Below are 15,841 nucleotides of genomic sequence, written 5' to 3'. Positions count from 1 at the left end.
ACGAAACACGCTATATATGTCCGATTTCAATGAAATTTGGAATGTGCGACGGAATTTAGTCTAGAAAGAGGTGTGCCAAATTATATAGAAATCGGTTCAGATTTCGATATAGCCCCCATATATATTTTCGCCCGATTTAAGGCATTTGGTGCACGAAACACGCTATATATGACCGATTTCAATTAAATTTGGAATGTGCGATGGTATTTAGTCTAGAAATAAGTGTGCCGTATTATATAGAAATCGGTTGAAATTTGGATATAGCTCCCATATATATTCTCGGCCGATTTTAGGTATTTGATGCACGAAACCCGTTATATTAGTCCGATTTCAATAAAATTTGGAATGTTTGCCGGGATTTGGCATAGAAATAAGTGTGCCAAATTATATCGAAATCGGTTCAGATTTGGATATAGCTCTCATATATATTTTAGGCAGATTTGAGGTATTGATGCACGAAACACGCTATATATGTCCGATTTTGATGAAATTTGGACTATGTGACGGAATTTGGTCTACAAATAAATGTGAAAAATTATATCGAAATCTGTTCTGATTTGGATTTAGCTCCCATATATATATTACATATTCACAGTGGTGTAGGGTATTATATAGTCGGTCCCGCCCGACTTTGATCCTTTCCTTACTGGTTTTTATTAATAATTCTTTCGAGTTGAGCTTGAAATCCTAGAGTTCAAATGAAAAACGAAGGAAGCTACAAGAACTTGAAACTTAAACGTTTCTAGAGGCTATAGAAAAAAGTCTCTTTCATATATACGAAACGATAATAAGATCGTTTGTCTCTGTTTATCTAAAGAATACCTCATGCAGATCTTCTGTCTAAAGAAGATCTCATGATGATAGTCTATAAAATATCATGAAGTTATTCTTAACACATTGTTATTCTAAAACACAGCTATTCTATCTATAGAAGACTTCAAAAGATTTCATATTAAAAGAGGTTATTCTAAACGAAAATTATCCGTGAGTTTTGTCTTTATTCCGTTTCAACTTAATGGAGAATGTGAAAAATACTCACGGGGAATTTTTGTTCAGAATATCCCCAAATATCTTTTTTTCCAAATTGAAATACAGCGCTTTTCGATTTCGTTTTTCACTTGTTTACTCCATAGAAGAAGACTTGACCTTTTAGTTCTGCATGTACGCCTTTTTAGCAGGTTCATCATCGCTCATTCTTATGAAATGGCCTAGCCAAAGTAATCGTTTCATTTTCATACGTTTAACTATACCGATGTCGTTGAAGGCCGATACAGCTCACTGTTCAAACAACGCACAGTGGTTCGGAATTGTTTTTCCTGGTCAAAACGCTGTAAGTTTTGAACGGATAGTGAGATATTCTCATAATTTTTTTTTTGTTCGACAGATCAGTCTACAAAATGCTGAAACCATTTTTATACCCTCCACTATAGGATGGGGGGTATATTAAGTTTGTCGAAATAATCATTGAAGACCCCACAAACTATATATATTCGTGATCAGCGTGCAATTCTACATCGATATAGCCATGTCTGTCAGTCTGTGGAAATCACTCTAGCGTCCGAACGGATTTACGTAGTTGGATGAAATTTTGGGAAAATCTATTATATGTTCGTAGGACTTTTGGTATTGAAAGCGGGCTATGTAGGTCCACGCTTTCGTATAGTCCCCATACAAAATGAAGTGTGACGCGTCGTCGTTTTAAGGAATTTTTAAGATATTTCTCCCATTTTACCACCGAATTGGTTGTAATTTGGTATTTTGTGTCTCCAAAGGCAAAAAAACATTCCTACCAAAGTTGGTTTATATAGGTCCAAGTTTTGGTATAGCCCCCATATACGCGTCATTTTAATATATTTTGAATGTATTAGTCCCATTTGACAACAGAATCGGTTGTAACTTTGTATTTTGCGTTTCCAGAGGCTAAGAAACATTTCTACCATTAAATTTTTATATAGGCCCTCGTTTTGATATAGCCCCCATAGGACGATATCTCCCGATTTTCGGTATTTGTAAGGTTTTGGCTTCATTATCACACCGAGATGGCTGAAATTTGGTATTTAGTCTTCGTTGAGGGTATAAAACGTTCCCCCAGAAATTTGTAGGTATAGGTCCACGCCATCATATAGCCCCCATAGAACGGTACCTTCCGATTTTCGGTATTTTGAAGGTTGTGGCCACATTAATCCATTATAATTGATGGCAGTCCATCCAGGTGAACTAAAAAAACTCATAAAACGCCTTAGTTTTCAGATATTCCTGGTATAAGACCTATAGGACTCTGTTTACATGTAATATGACCTGGTACTCCCTTGGTCCGTAGGGTAACTTTCCATTAAATGTCGAAAACATTTATTTGACAGCTTGAATTACATGTAGTTATTGGTTTTCGCTATTTTTTTGGACTACGTGGGTTAATTTTTTATTCATACATCCTATCTTGTCTTTAATAAGTCTACCAACTATTTTTTGCAAAAAATCCTACATTTGTATCCCAATTATCAGTCATTTTTCATAAATTAATATAGTATATGTTAGTTTTCTTGGTTCGAAAACCATTACTTGACAAACTGCATATCGACTGTGGAGTGGATTCTCTGTCATCAAACTTTTTTTTCAAATGTAATTTGTTTGTTTAAAGTGACGAAAGTGGAAGATTGGAAGCCACACAACAACCATTATGTAACCGGTTTCGCCGTTGGTAGCGGCTATCAGACATATCGGCTGTGGAGTGGCTTTTCTGTTTTTTATGGATATTTGTCCATTCAATCTATATGGCTTCCATAACAAACGCTTAGCACAGCCTTTGGAAGCTACGAGTTTTGGCTCTGGGCGCTAACACGCCGTGAAAACACTTTTTTCACAAACAAAGAACAAACATTTTACCCATGCAATTTCAATAAATTAAATTCTTCATTAATCCAACGAATCTCCTCCATTAATGCAATGACATAATTTCATTTTTGTAATACAAATTTTTTATTATTGCTATGAAACAGTTACATTACATTAGTGAAAGTGTTTCATTGCATTAATGACAAAGTTTTGTTGCAACAATACACATATTCATTAATTGTCATTTTAAGAAACTCAATGAAACTTTTTCATTAATGCAATAACGAATTTTTTGCTCTCTTAGAATTTTTTTAAGACATTGCTTTTCTTTAGAATTTTTCTCATAGAATTTCTTTTAAGACATTGCTTCTAGTGGCAGATCTTAACTCTCAACCAAAATTCCGCTTTGTGTGATTTTTTTCTATTTCAATTTATTTTTCGACAGGATAATACAGTTTCATTACATCCATGAAATGGGTTTCATTAATACAATGAAACAAAAAAATATTTAATTTTAGGTAACGTAAGGTTTTATAGTATGAATTAATATTTCATTACATTAATGCAACATTTCATAGCATCAATGAAAAATAATCGATGAAACCTCTTCATTAATGTAAAGAAGGACAAAGCTCATACAAAAACCCATTAATTTCAACAAAAAAAAAAAATTAATTTGTGTAAAACAGCTATAATTCATATTCATATTTTTTTCTTCAAAATATATTCATCATAATATAAATAAAATCTTACGTTACATCTAGGAAATTTGTCATTGATTTTGAACTAAACTAGAGCTTTATTGAATAAATTAAAAAAGTTTCATTGAGTTTCATTAAAGTAAAATTAACGATTTTTTTTTCATTACTCGAATGAAACTTCTTCATTGATGCAACGAATCTTTTCCATTAATGCAATGAAACTTCTAATCGTAACCATTTTAGTTCAGAATTTCATGGTGAAGGGTATAAAATATTCGGCCCGGCCGAACTTAAGGATTTTTGCAATTTGAACTTCAAATTTGGGGTGTACAAAAGACCAATCCATCTTTTTGGATTAAAACCTTTAAAAATCGAAGAAGATTTTTTGGTAATATAAAAATCGAATTGTCATCTTTTTTTTTAATGAAAAGTCCCATCCCTGAAAACTACTGATATCCTTCATTAATCGTTTTCTTCAAACACTCTACGCTTTTGTGTGTATCGTTCGTTATCCATCCTCCTTCATGTAATTCTTTTAATTTGTGTGCACATTCTGCCAATTTTGGCATATTTACAATTTCAGATTGCCAAGTCGCAAGTCATTGCTTATACATCTAAGGGAACATAATTCTAGCGAATCGATTTGCGAAATATGTGGCCACGTTGCAGTCTCACAACCCAAACTTAAAAGGCATATTTACCGAGTACATACATCGCACAAAGTGCCGACACAATGTGAATATTGTCTCAAATGGTACCCATCACGTGCGAATATGTTGGTGCATGTTAATAATGTACATACTTACAATGAATATCAATGTGATATTTGCGATCATGTCGCCTCATCACGTTCGGCCTACCATCAGCATAAGCGTTCTAAACATGGTACCGTGAAGGAGCATAAATGTGCCGTGTGTGGAAAGCCATTTAAAAGTCCAGGAGTATTGAAAGTAAGTCTCTGTATATCGCATTCTACAAGAATATAGGTTCTAAAGATTACCCTGATTTCTAATTTTGCAGCAACATATGGCAACTCATACCGGTATTGATATATTTAAATGTGCGTATTGTGAGCTTACTTTTAAATACAATTCAAATCGTTTTACACACCTCAAACGTATGCATCCACTGGAATATGCTGAATTGCCAAAAAGACCCAAACGAAAACCAGTTAAAGAAATCTATGTGACAGAGAGTGATGGAGATGATGATGATGATGACGATTCTTACATGTGATTTTATGAAATTGCTTTATTGTATTCAAGCAGAGAAGAGATAATTGAAAACATATATTGTTGCTTCAACCATGTATTTTGTGTCTGGCACCATAATGACACAAAATATATTATGGCACTGACAATATGTATTTTCAGATTTTAAAAATACCCGTATATTCTACTTAGAATATGATTGATCCTACAATATCTCTTCTCTACTTGCTGTTAGTTGTCAGCTGTGACAAGCTTGAACTATTTTTTTCTTCTCTGATTTAGGTTTGAAATGAATTCAATTTTATGTTATAATTCTTTAATAAAATACGCAAAAACCTACAATAAAAATGTTGATTTGGTTTTATTAATTTATTTTTCGAGTTGAGCTTGAAATCGAAGAGTGCAAATGAAAAACGAAGAAAGCTAGAATAACTTAAAACTTAAACGTTTCTTAAGGCTAAATGAGTCTAAGAAAAACTATTCGAAATACAATGTTACGAAACCTTAATAAGGTCATTTGTCTATAACAGTCCCCGTTTATCTAAAGAATACCTCATGCAGCAGATCGTCTATCTAAAGAAGATCTCATGTTGATTGTCTATAAAATACCAAGAAGTTATTCTATCTGAAGAAGACCTGAAAAAAGGTATTCTATCTATAGAAGGGTTAATATTTAGCCGAAATACGATTTGTACTTTATATCTTGAAAAGAAAATCTGCATACTGTAAATATGAAATTTTATTTCCAATACTAACAAATAACAAATTCAGGGCAATCATTTAATCTTAAAATTTGAAATTCTAAATTAATATTTTGAAATTTTGAAAACTACTAGAATCACTTTAGTTATGGAATATTCTTTACGAATATACAAAAATATTCCCTTTTTGGACATCAAAAAATGATCGAAATTGGGGAAAAACAGAAAACAAATTCCGCACGGAATTTTTTATTTATGATTGCCCTGATTAATTTTCATAAGGATAATATGATGGACAGAACAAAAAAATTTATAACGATTTCATAAACAAATTCAAGTATTCAATTAAATTTTGATTGATTCTTTGCCGATAAACGAATTGTCGTATTTACAAACTTGTTTATCAGACATTTACCCGAACATTTTCAGTTTTTTGACGTGCTCTTTTGTTAGCGTAGTTATTTATTGAAAATATAATAACTTTTCGTCTTTCAAAAAGTTAGTTACATTTTAGTTATTTACAAAATACAAATTTTGATAAAGCTGTTTATCGGAAACGTTTTTTTTTCTGTGGGTTTCTCAAAACATTTACGGGATCGTTATCGTGCTCACTGAAAGAAAAGTGATTCGTTGCATTAATGAAGAGGTTCATCGATTTTTTTTTTCATTGATCCTATGAAATTTTGCATTAATATAATGAAATATTCATTCATGCTATGAAACCTTATGTTACCTGAAATTTAATTTATTTTTGTTTTTAATTAATTGCTCGTTGAAATCGAGCTTAATGACCGTTCATTTTTGCAAGTGAAGAAGGAAAGCCGAAGATTCGAACTCACACAACCACTATTATGTGACGTGTACCGCCGTTGGTAGCAGCTCATCAGACATATTGGCTGTGGAGTGGTTTTTTTGTCATCGAACTTTATCTCTTTCAAATGCAATTTGTTTTTACCGAGGTAGATATTTGTCCATTTCTGTATGGGTTCCATGACAAACGCTTAGCACAGCCTTTGGAAGTTATGAGTCGCCTTTGGAAGTAATATTTTGTCAAGGACATGGTTTCAGCCTCAGCCTGGCTCAAGCTGATTTTTTATTTATTTGAAAGTTTTGCATATTAGGGCGAAGATCCTTTTTAATATTAATTTTAATTAGTTTCTCAGTGGAGTCGAGCTTAATGACCAATGATTTTTTTGGAGGAGAAAATGGGAACCACCTTTATGTGACCGGTTTCACCACTGGTAGCGGCTCATCAGACATATCGGCTGTGGAGTGGCTTCTTTGCCATCGAACTTTTTTCTTCCGAATGCAATTTGTTTTTCCACAGGGATGATTTTTTTTTAAATACTCCTCAGGTTTTCATAAAACTCATACAAAAATTTATTTATTTACAAAAATGTTACTTTCTGTAAAAAAGCTATAAATCATATGGGAAAGCAGAACACAAAGGTCCTCAAGTCCCTAGCCGGCAGCACTTGGGGTGAAGATAAAGAAACCTTGTTGACCACATATAACGCGATAGGTCGGTCTGTGGTAAGCTATGCGGTGCCAGTCTGGTCCCCGAGATTATGTGATACGAATTGGAAAAAGATTCAAACTTGTCAGAATGCCGACCTGAGAACAGCAACAGGGTGCCTCCTCAAATCTTCAATGGACGATCTACATGAGGAGGCAAATATTCTTCCAGTAATGCAACACAATGAGATGCTTTTTGCGTTGCAATACCTGCTTCGATGTTACTGTGTGAGCCATCCCAATCACCAACTTGTGGGTAGGCCCGGCACATAAAGGCAGATCAGGAACGATATCCATGCTCTAGAGGGAGAGGTCCAACGATACACAGGAGAGAACCCCTAGATCAACAAGCGTATCAAGCAGGTTTAAATAGTATTCACACGGATGTAGTTGCCAAGGCCTTAAGCAGTTATAGTGTGAATAAAGTCCTCGAAATACATCCCCCATCTATTGAAGCTGAGGAGCGTCAGCTGCCACGACAAACTAGAGTAGATTTGGCTCAACTACGCTCGGGACATTGCTGTCGCCTAGATTCTTATTGGTCGGAAATCGACCGCGCCGTGCAAGACATCTGCCCAGTATGTGGCATGGGCCCGCACGACTCAAAACACCTTTTCCACTCCAGTGGATCTGTGGTTACATCCCATCGAAGTAGCCACTTTCCTGGATCTGGAGATAGACCCAGAGCCATATTGAACAAAAGAACGAACATACAAACATAATAACAAAGACTGTTACAACAACAACAACAAATTTTTAGCAATGTAATTTCAATAAATTAATTTCTTCATTAATCCGACGAATCTCATGCATTAATGCAATGGCACTTTTTCGTTTATGCAATGAAATAATTTCATTATTGTTATGCAACTTTTTCATTATTGCCATGAAAGAGTTACGTTACATCAATGAAAGTGTGTTTCATTGCATTAATGAAAAAGTTTCTTTGCATTAATACACATATTCATTAATTTTCATTTGATGAAACTCAATGAAACTATTTCATTAATGCAATAACGATTTTTTTGCTCTCTTAGGATCGGTGGTGCTTTAAGACATTGCTTCTAGTGTCAAATAATGACTCTCAACCAAAATTCAGCTTTATGGGAATTTTTGTCATTTCAGTTTATTTTTCAACAGTTTCATTACATCCATGAAATGTGTTTCATTAATACAATGAAACAAAAAACCATTTAATTTTATGTAACGTAAGGTTTTATAATATGAATTAATATTTCATTATATTAATGCAACATTTCATAGCATCAATGAAAAATAGTCAATGAAAACTCTTCATTGATGCAGCGAAGCATAAAACTTTTTTTGTAATTTATGAGTTTTTATTAATTTCAAAAAAAAAAAAAAAAATTAATTTCTGTAAAAAAGCAATAATTCATTTTTATATTGTTTTTTTTTTTTTTTCTTCAAAATATATTCTTCATAACATAAATTAAATCTTACGTTACATATAGGAAATTTGTCATTGATTTTGAACTAACCTAGAGCCTTATTGAATAAATTAAAAAAGTTTCATTGAGTTTCATTAAAATAAAATTAACCAAGTTGTTCATTAATTGAATGAAACTTCTTCATTGATGCAACAAATCTTTTCCATTAATGTAATGAAACTTCTAATCGTTACCATTTTAGTTCAGAATTTCATGGTAAAGGGCATAAAATGTTCGGCCCGGCCGAACATAAGGATTTTTGCAATTTGAACTTCAAATTTTCTGTGTACAAAAGACCAATCCATTTTTTTGAACTAAAACCTTTAAAAATCGAAGAAGATTTTTTGGTAATATAAAAATCGAATTGTCATCTTTTTTAATGAAAAGTCCCATCCCTGAAAACTACTGATATCCTTCATTAATCGTTTTCTTCAAACACTCCACGCTTTTGTGTGTATCGTTCGTTATCCATCCTCCTTCATGTAATTCTTTTAATTTGTGAGCACATTCTGCCAATTTTGGCATATTTACAATTTCAGATTGCCAAGTCGATTGTCATTGCAAATACATCTAAGGGAACATAAATCTAACGAATCGATTTGCGAAATATGTGGCCACGTTGCAGTCTCACAATCCAAACTGAAAAGGCATGTTTACCGGGTACATACAACGCACAAAGTGCCGGCACAATGTGAATATTGTCTCAAATGGTACACATCACGTCCGAATATGTTAGTGCATGTTAAAAATGTGCATACTGACAGTGAATATCGTTGTGATATTTGCGGTCATGTCGCCTCATCACGAGCGGCCTATCATCAGCATAAGCGTTCTAAACATGGTACCGTGAAGGAGTATAAATGTGCCGTGTGTGGAAAGTCATGTAAAAGTCCCTGTTTATTGAAAGTAAGTCTGTCTGTCTGTCTCTGTATATCGCATTCTACAAGAATATCCATTCTAAAGATTACCCTGATTTCTGAATTTGCAGCAACATATGGCAACTCATACCGGTATTGATATATTTAAATGTGCATATTGTGAGCTTACATTTAAATACAATTCAAATCGTTTTACACACCTCAAACGTATGCATCCACTGGAATATGCAAAATTGCCTAAAAGACACAAACGAAACCCGGATAAAAAAGAAGAAGAAGAATTCATTATCACAATAGAGAGAGATGTTGGTGATAATGATGATGATGATGATGATGATGACGATTCTTATATGTGATTTTATGAAATTGCTTTATTGTATTCCAGCAGAGAAGAGATAGAGATATTTGAAAACATATATTGTTGCTTCCTTCAACCAAATATTTTGTGTCAGGTATCATTATAACACAAAATATATTGTTGTGTGGACAATATATATTTTGAGATTTTTAAAATACACTATTTTGTTCTTGAATGTGATTGTTTACACAATATCTCTTCTCTGCATGTTGTTACTTGTGAGTACTGACAATTTTGAATTATTTTATGTTTGAAATGAATTCAATTTTATGTTTAATTCTTTAATAAAATCTATAATTTTTTTAATAAAAACATACAATAACAATATTGTTTTTTTTTTTTTTAAATTTTTTACTCTTTCGAGTTGAGCTTGAAATTGTAGAGTTCAAATGAAAAATGAAGAAAGCTAGAAGAACTTACCGCTTAAACATTTCTTAAGGCTATATAAGTCTATGAAAAACTCGTCCATATACAATGTACATAGAAAATAATCCGGCGATAAAAAGATTGTAATATTGACGAAATTCGATAAAATTATTTGATCACAAAGTAAAAATACAATTGATAAAATATTTCACATATTGACTAAAATATTTATCGATTTTTTATACATTTTATTTTCATCAAGAAAATATTTTTTTTTTGAAGCACAATGTGGAATATTTTGATAAATATTTTTGTCAATGTGTGAAATATTTTATCAGTTGTATTTTTACTTTGTGATCAAATAATGTTATCGAATTTTGTCAATATGACATTTTTTTATCGCCGGAAAATCGATAAATTTTTTATTGAATCTTTGAATTTTTTTATCAAATGGCTAAAATTGTTTATGTGTGTACGAAACCATAGTAAGGCAGCTTGTCTATAACAGTCCCCGTTTATCTAACGAATGTTTCATGCAGATGTTCTATCTAAAGAAGATCTCATGCTGATTGTGTATAAAATACAAAGAAGTTATTCTATCTGGAGAAGACCGGAAAATAGGTATTATATCTATAGAACACTTCAAAAAAAGTTATTTTATAATTTATATCTTATAAAGAAAAACTGGAATCTGCAAACTGTAAAATTTTACTAGAGCGGAATTTCTTATCATTCCCAATACTAGCAAAGGATATTCAAGGCAATCGTGAATTTCTTCCTCGGAATTTTCCGCACGGAAAATAATTTTAAAAAGTTAAATTCTTTTAAAATCAATATTTTGATTTTTTTGAAACTAATCACTTTATTATGGAATGAATATTTTCGCCGAAGCGACAAAAATATTCCTTCGTTGACATAAATATGGAAATAAAAAAATTTTTAAATTGGGGAAAGATAGAACAAATTCCGCACGGAATTTTTATTCATGATTGCCCTGATTAATTTTTATAAGGATAATATGATGGTTATTAAACATTTAACATAAAAGAAAAATTATTCAAACAAACAAACAAAATTATAAATTTATTGCATCTTGTCGAACTAGAAATTAAAATAGCAAAAATTTCCACAAAGTTGAATTTTGGTTGAGAGCTAAGATTTGACATTAGAAACAATGTCCTAAAAGAGTACCACCGATCCTATGTAGTCAAAATTTTTTTATTACATTATTGAAAATGTTTCATTGAGTTTCATAAAATGGCAGTTAACGTTCATTAATACAAAAAATAGAAAATTTTTTATTGGGTCAATTTAAAGCACAGATAGAATAGAATGACTTTTAAAAAATTTCGAATTGTTCGGACAAAAACTGGTTGAAATATGAGAGTTGGAAGGATACAAATTTTGAAGTTTTAAACGCCCTTTTCTCGAAATGGCGTTTTTGACAGCGGTGTCCACTGTAGCCCGAATAAAGATGATGCGATCTTCATATGTTTTTGGGATATTATTACACATAAATGGAATTTTTATGGAAATTTTGACATTGACAAGGTTATTAGGTTCTTAATGATCCCACAAAAATATATGTGGATCGGTTGTAACAGATGACATATCGTAAATCTGATTTTTTTTTTCAAAAATCATTATTGAAAAATACTCTTGTCGAATGGTGCAAAGAAATTTTTAAAAAGATACGGTCGCGTTGCTTCAGGAGCGTCTATATGATCGTCACAGGTGACGAATAATGGATCAATGAATATGAAACCGTAACAAAACAGCAATCGACCGTGTGGGTCTTCGAAGGCGAACGAAATTAGGCATGTAGCGACTACTCCGCTTGAGCACCGTATGACGGTTAGTTCTGAGTGGTACACCACAATTTGTTTGCCTCCAGTCTTTTGAGCAATTCGAAAAATGAACAAGAGAAGACGAATCATTGTGAAGCATAACCATGAGAGCTTTCACACATTCGCTCAAACCAGAGTGTAAATAAGGATCCGATGCGTGGAAAGAAAACACTTCTTTCCTATATGAATGCTTAACATGCACTGTTTATTAAAAGTAAAATTATTCTTAAGAACTAAATAGTAAAATATTACTTAACCTACTTAACTAGTGTGTAGAAAAGAGAAAGTGAGAGTGCACATATGTGTACGAACGCATCTGCCATACAATCTTATGGAGAGGTCGTAAAATACTCTTATCTTACATGCGCATACATGTAGCAAGCAACCACATGGCTATTAGACTGCTCATAGATTGCCTGTACCAATCTATTTCAGACATACCACATGTGGGAATGGAAATTCTTATCTCCTTTCTTATAATGACCTCCCACGATAAGGAGGTCTGCGTGCCACATGTTTACCCTTTTCAAGTGGACTGTATTTAAACTAGATCCCTATTTAACAAAATGATCTCTAATCTACACATGCAACCCTCACCAAGACATTCACTATCTTTAAGTATTACAAAACAAATATGTTCACGTGAACACAGAGCCTTTTTTGAAATTGGTGGGCTTTCCGCCCACACTTCAAGAGAAAAAATGTTTGGTTTCGTTGCATCAATGAAGTGGTTTCGTTGATGCTATGAATTATTGCATTAACATAACGGCATGTTCATGCATGCTTTGAAATCGTACGCTACCTAAATTTTAATGATTTTTTGTTTCATTGTATTGATGAAACGCATTTCATTGATGATATGAAACTTTTTATTTCTATAAATTTAAGAAAAAAATAATGAGTGGTACACCACAATTTGTTTGCCTCAAGTCTTTGGAGAAATTCGAAAAACGAACAAGAGAAGACTAATCATTGTGGAACATAACAATGAAAGCTTTCCCACATCCGCTCAAACCAGAGCCTTTTTTTTGGAAATTTGTGTGTCTTCCGTCCACACTACAAGAGCGAAAAATGCGTGGTTGATGCAACGAATCAATAAAGTGGGTTCGTTGATGCTATGAATTATTGCATTAATATAACGGCATGTTCATGCACGCTTCGAAATCGTATGTTGCCTAAATTTTAATGATTTTTGGTTTCATTGTATTGATGAAATGAAACTTTTTATTTCTATAAATTTAAGAAAAAATATGTAAATCAAATATGTTTTAAAATTGCATATATTTTTTCAGTTAAATGAGAATTATGCCTGCTGTACAGTCCAGTCGAAATATTTATTTGAAATAGCAAAAATTTCCACAAAGCTGAATTTTGGTTCGGATCTAGAATTTTCCATTAGAAGCAAAGGTATTACCATCAAAAGGTATTACATTAATGAACAAGTTTCATAAAATTACAGTTAATGACTATGTTCATTACGGCAAAAAAAAAAAAAAACTTCTTCATTTAAAGTTATTTTTTCATAGCAATAATGAATAAAAAAATAAACAAAAATAATAGATATTATGAATATGATAAATAAATAAATATATATAATTAAAAATTAAAAAAATAGTGTTTCCTAGGTGGTCCTAGGTTACCAAAAAACTGCGCAATATTTAAAAAAAAAAAAAAAAAAAAAAATCCGAAAGGTGTGACATTTTACATGAAAAAGAAATTTCCTGAAAATGCTTGGTAGTTCATAAAATTATAGTTAATGAATATGTTCATTACCGCAAAAAAAAACTTCTTCATTAATGCAATGAATTTTTCATTAATTCATTTATTAATAATTAAAAAATAATAAAAATTAATAAAAATAGTGTTTCCTAGGTGGTCATTTATCAAAAAGCTGTACAATATTTTTCAAAAAAAAAAAAAAAAAAAAAAAAAAAAATCCGAAAGATGTGAGCTTTTACATGAAAAAGAAAAGAAAAAGTCTTATAAAAAATTCAATTCAAAAATTATGTTTTTTGGAGCTCAATATTGCTTTGAAATGGTTACATTAATACTATGAAACAGTTTCAATAAAATAGATCAAATATATTCAAGCCTTAGATCTTGGGTGTAGGCCGTAAGGTGAGGTTGTTTCAACCATTGGACATGTTTTTCTCACGTTTTCTTCGAACACTCCATGCTTTCATATCTCTAAGGTTGTCTCTTTCTCTCTCTCTCTCGCTTTCTAATCTTTTAATACGTTGAGCATTCTGAAATTAAACTCATTTACAGATTCCCAAGTCGTGGAGCCCTTACAAAACACCATAATCTACACTCAACTAAAGAATTCATTTGTGAAACATGTGGCAAAGTTACAAACAATATGGCCGTACTCCGGAGACATGTTAAAAAAGTACACTCACCAAAAATACCTGCACAATGTCAATATTGTGCCAAGTGGTATAACACCCGGGCGCTAATGTTAATGCATGTCCTTAATATGCACAAGAGAGCTGATATGGAACATCGCTGTGATATTTGCGGTCATGTTTCATCATCCCCCTCAGCCTATTATCAGCATAAACGTTTCAAGCATGATCCCGAAAAGAGACATAAATGTTCTGTTTGTGAAAAGGCATTTAAAACTCCAAGTCAATTGAAAGTAAGTCGAGCAAATGTTTGGATCAATTAGAAGTATAATAATTTCTGGAATTTGTTTTCTTTTCCAGCAACATACAGCAACCCATACCGGTGTATCGTTATTTGTATGTAACTATTGTCCAATGACATTTAAACACAATTCAAATCGTTTTACCCACATGAGGCGTATGCATCCACAGGATTATGCTAATATGGCAAAAAGGCCACGACCAACATCGATAAAAGAATATGAAGAAATGATTTTGAATATTGAAGTTCTTGATGAGTCCCAAGATATGATTGAAATGAATTGAAACATCTATTAATAATCCTCTTATTTTTTTTTTTTTTTGAACTCATTGAACTTTATTTGAAATAATTTAAAAAGACTAGGTTTCAACTCGAAACTGTAAGACATTGTTGTTTCTTTGAATAAATAATTAATTTCAGTGAAATGCTTAAATAAATAGTTAATCTTTTTTTATTCATCTTATGGATCGATTATGTGTTGTAACAAAAATTGAGATACCTTGCCAGTTGTAATTGCCACTGAATAAAAATGTGTGTTGCTTCAAGCCACTGAAATCGGATGCCGTTAGCTCGTTATGATATCTTAAAGGAGCGCAATTTTCTTAATTTGGGCAATGAGAAAACTGCAAATAAACACAAAAAAGGAAACTTTAAGATTTTAACAGTTCTGAACTTTTTTATAGCCATCTGTTAATTCTTTCAAAATTCTGCATCTTTTGAACGGATAGGGATATTTTTGTTCGACAGATGACACAATCAGCTTTCCGGTGAAACCAAAGACGATCAAATTCGGTCAGTAGTCGCAGAAGAAATCATGGTCAATGTTAAACTTTTGAGTTTTTTTTTAACTATATAATAAACAAGTAAAAAGTTTTTAAGTTCAGCCGGGGACCGAAAACAGTCTAAATTAAAATGGAATAATTTTAAATGGAAAAGATTTTCGACCACTGATTACCCCAAATATCTAAATTTTCTAATCTTATTCCAAAAAATATCTTCAGCTAGGTGAAGGGCACCACCTACGGGGCTATATCAAAGTGTAGACCTATCTTTACAATTTTAGGTAGAAACATTTTATAACTGCAAGGGACCTTAAAAATCAAATTACAGTTAGTTCGGTTAAAAAATACAGCTAAAACCATTGGAGCTATACCAAAACATGAACCTATAATGACGATTTTTAGTGGAGAAGTTTCGTGACCACTGAGAACCTCAAATGTCAAATTACAGCTATTTTGGTTACAAATTGTAGCTAAAATCCTCAAAATACCGAAAATCGGGAAGTACCGTTATATGAGAGCTACACCAAAACATGGATCAATGTTGACGGTTTTTGGT

General features: G+C 32.3%; 1 protein-coding gene across 22 annotated transcripts in view; it reads left to right on the top strand.

Annotated features, from left to right (window-relative positions):
- The window catches only part of LOC141387190 (uncharacterized), a 225,527-nt gene that overhangs the window by 113,733 nt on the left and 95,953 nt on the right, over positions 1–15,841 (top strand). The window contains exons 3-4 of one of the 22 annotated variants that reach the window (XM_073956478.1): positions 14,126–14,495; positions 14,563–14,940. The exons of 19 other annotated variants lie outside the window; for them this stretch is intronic. In XM_073956478.1, coding sequence (XP_073812579.1) covers positions 14,126–14,495; positions 14,563–14,787 — 595 coding nt within the window. In that variant the 3' untranslated portion in view covers positions 14,788–14,940. Of the gene's footprint in view, positions 1–4,116; positions 4,484–4,553; positions 5,093–8,947; positions 9,315–9,396; positions 9,967–14,125; positions 14,496–14,562; positions 14,941–15,841 lie in introns of those variants that run through there. 2 more of the 22 variants (XM_073956474.1, XM_073956482.1) reach the window with 2 other exon arrangements.

This window comes from Musca autumnalis, unplaced genomic scaffold (genome assembly GCF_047663935.1).
Source record: "Musca autumnalis isolate F117 unplaced genomic scaffold, ASM4766393v1 scaffold_5, whole genome shotgun sequence".
Taxonomy (NCBI): Eukaryota; Metazoa; Arthropoda; class Insecta; order Diptera; family Muscidae; genus Musca; species Musca autumnalis.
The sequence above is the reverse complement of the archived record's forward strand: the minus strand, read 5'-3'. Positions and strand labels throughout refer to the sequence as shown.